Genomic DNA, 10,933 nt, shown 5'->3' with positions numbered 1-10,933 from the left:
AGGTAACGACCAATCACAGCTCGCATGTTTTCTAAAGCTGTCATTTTCAGTCGACAGAAGTGACAAAATGGTCGCCCCCAGAGATGCCTAAAAACGGGTGGATTAACACTTATTCCACAAACGCAATATTTTATCAGAATGCCTTGTTTCAACTAGTGGGCTTGCATAGAACATATTCTTAAAAAAAATATATTTGGCTTGACTTCCTCTTTAAAGGAGGGGAATAAGACCAAATGGAAACATACTGTTGATGAAGTCACTGCATGTTAACAGCAATGATGCCATGTTTTTAAACATTAGGTGCTTTTTTCAAGCCCACTAATTTGAATGAATATAATATGTAATATTTATGAAATGCCCTATAAATTAAGTAACAATCCTGTGTGATTAACAGATAAGTAAATGAGGTGAAGGCAATGTTTTGATAATGTTGTTCTTACCCTCCATGTTTGCTCGTTTCTTTGATAGAAATGACATTTCCCCCAATTTCTCAGTGAATAATGCCTGAATCTTTCAAGAATATGGGTGGCGGGTAGCAATGAATGTTTACCAGCTGGTTATGATCCAAATTAAGATTGTGATTGAGGTCTACATTCCACTGAGTGCCTTTTACTTTGTTGCAGGTGTCACCACCTAAGCTATGATACTTAATCAAACATTTGCACACCTTTTATGCATGCTGGGTGACACTTTCTCATTATTAGAACAAATGTGCTCAAATCACTCATTTATTGTTTAGTAAATCCCCCCCTCAGGTTATCTGCTTACTCCAGGACTCGAGGTGAAAGGAGTTTTGCCACATTCGGGTTCTTTTTGCCTCATCATGGCTGCATCCTTGTAATTCGTCATTCATCATTTCATATATTACTTCAAATTGAATTACTGGGAAAAATTACACAACTTCTACCTCTATTCCACTTTATTCATGAATACCACGCTGCTGCAGTAACAGACTCTTTATTTGAATTTATTTTTTGGGGCTCATGAGCCAGGTATAGGGACATATTCTACTGTTCGCGCTTAAGTCAATTCTTTCCACACCTTTCTTGCGCACTTTCAAGGAACGGCGATTCTCCCATCTAGGGCTCTGACACACCCACCGTGTGGAACTTGGAAATTCATGCGCAATCATCAAAAACCCTGGTACTGCTATAAGTGTGAGGAAGATGGACATACGAAACCCCAATGCAAAAATGATCTTAACTAATCTCTCATGAAGTGAAAGCAATTAAAACACAAACAAATGACATGGGACAAGTAGATGCTGCAGAATATGAACATTTAGATCTGGCCACAGTTCGGGGACGAAGTGGAGCCAAATTCAAGATAAAGTGTCCCAACAAAAGTAAACGTGCCTTATGTCATACCCAAGCATAAGGGTTGTCTTTTCTCCCCAAAAGGTCAGATTATTACTAAAAAAACAAACGTGAGGAACACAAGGATGAGTGAACTGGTATGACGAACGCCAGATACGGGGAAAATGGATGACAGTCGAGGCACCGACATCAACCTCCCTACCAGGTGGTTTACTTGTCACATATACACCAGAAATTCTGCCATCTGAGCTCTCACTTTGCCCACCAGATGTTCTCAGAAATGGAACATACGATCACACTTTAACCAAAAACAGTTATAGCAGAGAGATATTGAAATTGTTGCTTCTTTTATCTCGGACAGGTTTTTAGGTACTAACTTGCCGCTGGATGTCCATCCCTGCAGAAAAAGACACACGTTAAAGTGGACACAGACACCGAAAAGTACCCCAATTCTTGGATTCGCTGACCTCAAACAACCTATTCTGCACACAGATTCAACTACTTCAGGGTTAGGAGCCGCTCTCTACCACACACAACTCGGTCAAAATGTATCTGCGAGTAAATTGAGAAAAGTGTGTGATCATTTCAGAATTCCTACTTTTTCTACAAATTTTTGTTTCGGGGTGTGCCTTGAGATATTTCTAACGGGAAATGAGTGCCTTGGCTTAATAAAGGTTGGGAAAAACTGCTTTCGAAAAAGAGCACTCCTCATCTTGGACAAAGTTTGGGGAAGTTGACCGAAGCAGGCAGGTGGCTGTTGAAACCTGCATACAAGCTCACGGGCGCAATGTTTGTTTTTAGCAAGAGACAAAAGGGGGTGGGCTGGTGTGTGTGTGTGTATGGTGTGAATAGCAAGAGAGAGACAGAGAGAGAGAGAGAGAGGCAGACCCGGGAGAGTGACAGATGGCGAAATTGTGAGAGAGTGAGAGAGAGCGGAGAGAGAGCAAGAGGGAATGGAAATTGAGATAGATAGATAGATAGATAGATAGATAGATAGATAGATAGATAGATAGATAGATAGATAGATAGATAGATAGATAGATGGATAAATAGAGAGATAGAGAGACAGACAAGGAGAGAGAAAGGGTGAGATAGTGAAAGAGTGAGAGAGAGCGGAGTGAGAGAGAGCAAGAGGGAAAAGCAGAGAAAGCAAGAGGAAAAAGTAGAGAGAGAGAGAGAGGAAGAGAGAGAGAGAGTGAGCGAGAGAGAGAGAGAGAGAGAGAGAGAGAGAGAGAGAGAGAGGTTCTGATGAAGCTCACCAAGTTTGACACCTTCCGTGGGCTAAAAAGGAGACCTACAACATCGCTGTGATGGAGTCACGGAGGACTAGTAAATCAATACTGGTAGGATTTTACCTTTGGGCGACTTTGAGCTTTCAAGGTAGGTCACTGAATGACTCGCCAATTTGTCCAAATAACCATACACTTTAGCTTTTTTATTTTATTATATTTGCTTCTGACCATCAATGACGCAGACGCAGACATATTCCCTGACGTGACTGGGAGTATGTGTAATACTCTAGCATGTTTAGGAATTCCATCACATCACTCCAGTTGAACATATTCCAGTGTGCCTGGAGTGCAAGTGTGGGTCAGTGTGTTTGTGTGAGTCTTGCTCTTTAGACCAACAACATCTGGCTCAGAAAAAAAAAAAAAGGAGGGCATACCAGCAATGATGCACGAAGCCCGTTGGGACTGTTCATCCCTTCAGAGTAATCTGTAGTCAAAATTAAATGCATGATTAGTGGAGCAGAAAGACCATCAGATGAAGTGTTAAAGCTCTTTTAACATGTTTGAATCCATGGTTTCAGTATTTGTGATATCTGGACACTGTTGTACTTGTACTATTAAGTAACACACCCCTTTTTTTAATTTTTTATCTTTCTTCACTTATCAGTTGAGTTAGGGTTAAGTGTTTTGTCACAGCAGGTTCTATTAAATTGCATGACTTTTGAGTGGATGTTCATGAGTTAATTACCATACCTAGTTTTTAGACATCCATCCATCCATGCATTTTCTATACTGCTTACCCTCATTAGCGTTGAGGGTGCACTGGAATGCCAGCTGACATTTGGTGAGAGCTGAGCTAAATCCTGTACTGCTCACCAGTCAATTGCTGGGCTAGTTTCAATACATTAAAGTGGTACTAACCCCACTACTAGACCCTTGCTCCCCCCCTCACTAATGTTTGAAAATGGCGCTCAAAGTTGCCTGGAGGACTATTGCGCTCGTGAGGAGGGAGAGGGTTAGGCGTGGTCTCACTAAACAATACTAAACTATGACCTAAATAATTGATAAGCTATGCTAAATAAACTACTCAAATGCTATGCTAATAAATCACTAACCTAATGTATACAAAGATTTTCACAAACACTACTATTCCTACTCGCTACGGAGGCGTATATGAGACTGAGCCGCTTGTATACCCCATGGTGGCAGAGCGACTACGGTACGATTCCGGAAGTGATGTCGGGATTCCCTGCTAGTCCAATCAGAGGACAGAAAGCCAAATTTTCAGTGTTTAATCTGAAGATGGTAAAAATATGACCAGGACATGTAGACAGCAGACACACGTTTATATGATTTAACAGCAAAAAAAAAAAAAAACATTTGGATGTGAGTACCCCTTTAAGAACTGATTTTTAAAAAAATGATAGTGATATCTTGTTCCAGTCACACTACACTACCCAAAATTATTCATGCACTTGGAATAGACTCACTGGAAATTTCAATTTTAAAAAAAACAACCTTGTCACTCAAAAGTTGTAACCTAAAGCCCTTATTCCACTGAGCGGCGAAGGTTTGAAAGTGTTTGCAAAGGTAGCGAATGTTGATTTTTTCATCAAGGTCGCAAACGGTCGCAGAGACGTCAAACGTTCAAAAAACTGTTTGCAACTGTTAAAGCTGTTTCAAATGTCTTTGCGACCTTAAATGAATCCTGATGAAAAATCAACATTCACATATGTAACATTCTCCACTCAACGAGATATGGTTTTAAAATTGTAAAACTCAATGGCAATCGATATATGAATAAGTGCAGCATTATTAGCTGGCTCTAAACAGGAGAGCTTTGTTGATGTAGGTCATCTCTTTTCTCTTTACTTGTCTTGTCTGACTTACAAATAAAATGTTTCCACCAATCTATCTTCAGGGGCAGCATGTGAGGTAGTGGGTACACTTTCTGCCTCACAGTGGACAAGTTCTGGGTTTAAAGAAGCCTTTTTGTCCCTAACGTACCCCATCTTAATTAAAGGCTTTAAATTTTGCATGGATGTGAAATTGAATGTAAATGTTTGTGTATACAGTGTGTGTGGACTGTGATTGACATGCCCAAAATCAACTGGAATAATAATGCGACCCGAATGAGGACAAGCGTACAGAAAATCGATGGATGAATGGATATCGGAAAAATTTGGCAGAATTTGGTTTTCGTGCGAACGTTCTTAAAGTTATGTGCATTGTAAGAAAAAAATACCTGTACCCAAATGAAATGCAACCATAGATATGATTGTCAAAACTAGACAATACAGTATACTGTATGGGTGAAACTCTTTTGGAGAATAAAGTGGTCCAAGTGGGATTATTCTTTCCTAGATTTTACTCAAAAATGTGTGAAAAAGATAGTTTAATGTGATTTAACTGTGCTCAAGGACACTTATATTAACAATTTAATCTGTCACCTTGTAGAACAGTTGCCCTTTTCTGTTCCTAAATTCCACGGTATGCAGTTTCTTTATCGGATGAGGCTAATAAATTGTGGCGGTTCTCTGTTTATTTGACTCATGAAAGAAAAATATACATATAATTGAAGGTGTATGATCATGTGTAATCACATAATGTACTAAAGGATATATGATTTTCACATGCAACATAGGGAAAAATACAATGAAAGGATCACCCATCAAGGACAAAGATAACATATAATCTGTGTGCAAATCTAGATTAAACTCTGGATTTCTGAAAGAAGGGCACGTAATGTTTTTTTGTGTCGCACTTGCTGTAAATATTAATACGGATTCTCTTTGTTGCAGTGGCATTGATCCTTTGTGTTTGCAAAGCTCCGAACTATATTTTGCCTTTATTGTTCTCTATTGTGTGCAGTTTTGCCATTTTCAGTAACTTCAACTGCCTCTTAAGGTCTTTCCTTAAGAGGTCCCTCTTAGTGGGAAGTCAATGTTGCTGTAAGGAACAAGCTGTTAGGGGGCCTGCCTTCGTCTGGCACTCGAAAGCCACAATATGGTGCAGACAGAGGGGAAACCCAGTTTTGGTCTTTGGTATTACATTTTTGTGTGTGTGTGCGTGTGTGTGTGCTTTTAATCTGTCTGGGCCACCATTGGCTCACATGCAACAAAATGTTTCCTCTACATTTGTAATTGTCTCCACTGAGAGTTTGCGGTTCACTTTGCACGTTCTTGAAGGTGTACATGCGCAAATAGATTCATTTAGCATGGGCAATGTGAATTACCAAACAAAACAAAACAAGATAAACAAAAGTCCTTTCAACTCTGTGATGTCCTGCATCTGCATGGGTACTGTGCAATTCGTACCAATTCCCAATGCAGTTTCTCAGGGTGTTATGCCAAGTTTTAACTATGTTTTAACAGGATAGGCTGGTAGTTCCAATTGCCATACTTAAGACAATTTAAATCAAACAAAACATGTCTTTAATGCAGCTCCTGGCTCCCACAAAATTATCAGGGCTATAAGATTTATTTTTCTGTAACTCAGAAAAGTATGTTTTGTACAAAATGTTATTAATATTAAAGCGGGCAGCAACAATCTGGATTTAAGTTGCCTTTTTTTTTTTTTTTCTGATGACGTTTTTTATATTTGATGCCAATTCCAATGTTAAATGATTTTGAGGTCCAATGCACATTTAATGAAACCTGCCCTATGTCCCTTCTGGGGTGGGATACAAATCAACACCAAAACGACGGTACATATAACACTGTATACTAATTGAATGGATAAAGTAGCTTGTAGGAGCACAATTGATAAAATGAAAGGCACCTTTAATAAATGAGACAAGCTGCCTTGGGACACACCAGACATCCCAACTAACCAACAAAAGTTTTTATGAATTACCTGCTGGCCATCTGTTTGTGATTCAGGCTGCCCAAGGACATTTTTTATCACTGCTGTGCTCCTCAGGTAAAAAGTGATAGGATTCCTTCTTTGCTGGTGACCGTTCAGCACACACTGCCACTATCTATTATTATGCTGATAAAGGCCACATATGGAATAATTATTTAAACTGTATTTTCTCATTTTCATAAGTGATATTATCTTTTATGTGGTGGTACTCAATAGGTGCCATTTGGTCCACCAGGACCAAATAATTAATTACACAAACAAACTGAGAGGTGTTTGACAGAATATTCAGACAATTATGGATTGCATTATATGCATTCTTACATGATTTTATGTCTCACATTTGCTGACTTTTTTAAAACAAGTATTCCGTGGCAGGCGTTAGGTGAATTAAACACATGATGTAGCATAAGAGTTAACTATATGACGGTGGTGTTCTTCCACTTGCTTGGGTCACATTACAGCCCTCAAATGACAGCTGACCCAAGATTACCTTTGTTTTACAGAATATGGTGACCCTGTGGTCTAAAAAGGAATTATCTCAGTTAGGGCTGTTCGATTTTGCCTAACAAGAAAATCCCGATTATTTTCTCTCAAACTCGATTTTACGATTACAATTTCTTTGTAAAATAAAAAATAATGAAAAATGAGGTATTTTAATGGCTTTTATTTAATCTTAATTTTTCTTAAACAAATGTGAATACAACTTTTTCATACAGAGCTTGGTCGGTACCTTTGAATAGTTTTTGAGAAGAAGGCAAGTATTTTTTCATGACACTGTATATTCTGCTTCAAGAAATGAGCCAAATCAATGGATACAAACTGACATACAATGCCAAAATGAGGGCACATTTCGGGGGCACTGACTTTTTACACGAGAAAGGAATTTATTTTTGAGTGAGCTGTTTTGAGGAGAGACAAGAGATATGATACTGTATACAAGAGAAATGATCTTTGGCAATGAGCATCGGTGTTGTGCTGAATGGTAAGACTACTTTGCCAAATTATTTGAGAGTTTTCAGAAAGTCGTTTCTGTTCTAAGAAAGGAGTCAACAATGGAGAAAAACTGTAAATTAGAAGACATACCACACCAAATGGCTGAATCCATGTTTTAGCATCTTATTCCTGATGTATGAGGAACTGAACATTTTGGGTGACACTTGATAAATGTACTTTTTTCTTAATTTACATTGTCCAACTACAATGCAGCTGTATGTGATTAACTAACGACTAGTCCAAATTGTAGTCTTGCTTTTTCCTTGCATGGACAATCCTAAACAGGATAAGCGGCATAGAAAATGGGTGGATTAAAGTGCATTTTACTTGTTATCTTTGCATCAATAATGTTTCAAATGCCATTATATTAATCAAGTTCTTTGCTGTTGTAGGCTGCCATGGTGGAGTATATCAGAGGAAGTTGTATCGGGACTTGATGGTCAACTATAATCGACTAGAACGTCCAGTCCAAAACGACTCTGCACCAATCCTGGTGGAACTTGGTCTCACTTTGCTACAGATCATTGATGTGGTGAGTGTGTTTTGAGTGAGTGACAGCAGAAGGGAAAGATTGGTGTCATTCGTTTTAGACAATTAAAGAGGTGAAGATGTATAGTGGAACCTCTCAATTCAACCTACAGTATGAATGCATATATATTTGGAGGGTGTTCCGAAAGGAATGAATGGAGGTGAAAGAACATGCTTTCCTGGGTGAAACTGTCACATTTATAATTGATTCATTTTACATTTTATGATGATCCTCCCTTATGCATCTTTACAAGTGCATTGGTTGAAGTCCATATTGTACAGCTTGAGGAGCATTCGACTTTAGAGGTTCAACTTTGTCAGGTTTGGTGAGCAACCTTTAAGTAATCAATATGTTTTCACTTTTCAGCCTTTGTGTATGCACTTGACTAATTGCACTTATGCTCGTTTTGCTGAAAATAAAAACGTAATCCACCGGTTTAAAAACCCGAATTGATGAGAATATTTATCTTTGCCTATTTCTGGCCTTTCATTTATTTACTTGCCACTGACCTTTTTCTACTGTGATAACTGTTCTTTAAATTGTCTCCACCATAGAGTCTGCTAATTGCATTCTTGCTGAGACTAAAGCTAAAATCGATAGCACTCTCTTGTTTGAAAATGTTACAAGTAAGGTTATGTGGGAGCCGTTTTGTTCCATTCAGTCATGGCACGTCCTGGTGCGTGGTGGTTGATAGGCTTGATACAGCGTGTTGCATTCTATTACAGTCTGGCCCGGAGCACATGGTCTGGGAGGTGGGGTATATGTGGTGGCCGCCTTAGGAGTTGGCCATTTTTGTCCACGGCGCACGATGTGATCACAAATGTGATCACAGTTTAAGCAGAAACTCAAGGGTTTTAAAAACTGAGTAGTCCAAAGCAAATCTAAAACACTGAAAGATGTTTCTTAATTTCCTACTTTCACTGTTCCCTCATGTTTCTCCCGTAAAAAAACAGCCAACAGGGGTTCACACCTTCATTCAAAGCTCTGCTCTTCCTTTTGACATGTATAAGCTTTAGGAGGATTATCTGTCACATCTCATTTTGTGTTATGGCTCTCTTTACCTCATCTTGTTCCAAACTTGTCAAATATGAATTTCAGGCTTATTGTTCCCCTCAAGCCTCACATGAAATGTTTCGTTATTAAAAAAAAAAACAACACCCTGACTTGTTGTTGAAAGTGGGTGTTTTGTTGGAACATTGTTTGTGCAAACCAATTCCCTCATTTATATGGAAGTTCTTGCCACATTTCCTACTTCACTATCATATTGTGATCCAATGAGAATGAATGATAAAAAAATTCACATTATTCATTCCATCTTCATCTTATCTGATAATATAGATCAGGGAGCCCCAATTTTTTTCCTGTGGGGGCCACATAACTTGTCCCTTCTCCAATGGGGGGTTGGGGTCAGTTAGTAACAGAAAAAGTTTGAAGATCGCAAGGGTGCCTACGTAAGTAATCTTCTCTGGGTTCTTCACATAAAAATATTAAGTGAGGAGGAAATATACTGTACAATATCACTATTAAATAAATAGTTACAAGGTTTGGACATCATTTAAATTTGGATGATTCCTATTCCGGTTCTTTGATTCAATTCCGGTCCCTAACGATTCTTGATTGTGATTCTACTAAAAAACAACAACAAAAAAAGGTCTTAGTTTTGAACAAATCGTATGAATTTCTCTGTTGTTTAATTTCATAAACTGTTTACTCCTTGTGAACTTTAATATGAGTTACTCAAACGGCTATCCATCCATCCATTATCGATACCGCTTATCCGCACAAGGGTCGCGGGGCGTGCTGGAGCCTATCCCAGCTGTCTTCGGGCAGTAGGCGGGGGACACCCTGAATTGGTTGCCAGCCAATCGCAGGGCACACAAAGACAAACATCCGCACTCACAATAACGCCTAGGGGCAATTTAGAGAGTCCAATCAACTTACCATGCATGGTTTTGGAATGTGGGAGGAAACCGGAGTGCCCGGAGAAAACCCACGGCGGCACGGGTAGAACATACAAACTCCACACAGGGAGGCCGGAGCCGGGATCGAACCCACGACCCCTTGAACTGTGAGGCGGACGTGCTAACCCGTCGACCACCGTGCCGCTCAAACGGCTATTTTTATTTTCAATTATTTTTACTATATTAATTTGTATATTTTCATATTATTTTTCACGTTACTTTTGAGAACCTCAAGAAAATACAATGCAGCAGTTACTTAAAGATATGCTACTGAACACCGATTGATGGGCTCACCTAATGTTTTTTTCTTTAGAAAGAAAAAAAAAGTATATATATATATATATATATATATATATATATATAAACACGACGCTGCATTTTAAGGGCAAGCAAGGAAAATGTATCTAATCCAAGCAGACAACATGCTGTATGTATATATGTATGCTTTAATGCATATACTGCAGCTGTCTATATGCTATTAAAGTGGAAGTCATTCCAAACTTTTTGTATTTCTTTCAAGAATATGTTCTATGCAGTCCCACTAGTTGAAATAAAGCATTCTGCGATTAACATTGTGTTTGTGGAATATGACTTAAGCAGCAAAATACACCCGTTTTTAGGCATCTCAGGGAGCGGCCATTTTGCCAGCTCATCTGTTTTCTGAAGCTGAACCATGATTGGTCGTTATCTGAGCAACTGTAATGTCATTTTCAGTCGACAGAAGTGACAAAATGGCCACCCCCTGAGATGCCTAAAAACGGGTGGATTAAAAGCAATATTAATCAGATTGCCTTGTTTCAACTGGTGGGTCTGCATAGAATGTATTCTTAAAAAAATGATTGGGTTGACTTCCACTTTAATTAAATATTAGCTGAATATGTGCATTTGTCTATTCACTCACTCTTTTAGTTCCACTTGAACTTGGTGGCTCAATGTTGGTATTAGACGGACTTAGCCGATTCTGACTTCAGAGCAGTTTTAAGGGTAGGCGCCGGCCGAGGCAGCCAGCCGGGCAGGCTCAGGCAGTATCACTGACAACGC

The 10,933-nt window shown here is 39.0% G+C and overlaps 1 protein-coding gene across 2 annotated transcripts in view; it reads left to right on the top strand.

Annotated features, from left to right (window-relative positions):
* The first annotated feature begins 2,256 nt into the window (after positions 1-2,256).
* Positions 2,257-10,933, top strand: part of LOC147145618 (neuronal acetylcholine receptor subunit alpha-7-like) — a 31,786-nt gene continuing 23,109 nt past the window's right edge. For both annotated transcript variants that reach the window (XM_086032934.1, XM_086032933.1), the window contains exons 1-2: positions 2,257-2,696; positions 7,795-7,934. In XM_086032934.1, the coding sequence (XP_085889060.1) occupies positions 2,627-2,696; positions 7,795-7,934 (210 nt within the window). In that variant the 5' untranslated portion in view covers positions 2,257-2,626. The remainder of the gene's footprint in view (positions 2,697-7,794; positions 7,935-10,933) is intronic.

This window comes from Filicampus tigris, chromosome 6 (genome assembly GCF_054856515.1).
Source record: "Filicampus tigris isolate MCC_2025a chromosome 6, RoL_Ftig_1.0, whole genome shotgun sequence".
Classification (NCBI taxonomy): domain Eukaryota; kingdom Metazoa; phylum Chordata; class Actinopteri; order Syngnathiformes; family Syngnathidae; genus Filicampus; species Filicampus tigris.
Note: the sequence above shows the minus strand (reverse complement) of the source record. Positions and strands in the feature narration are given on the sequence as shown.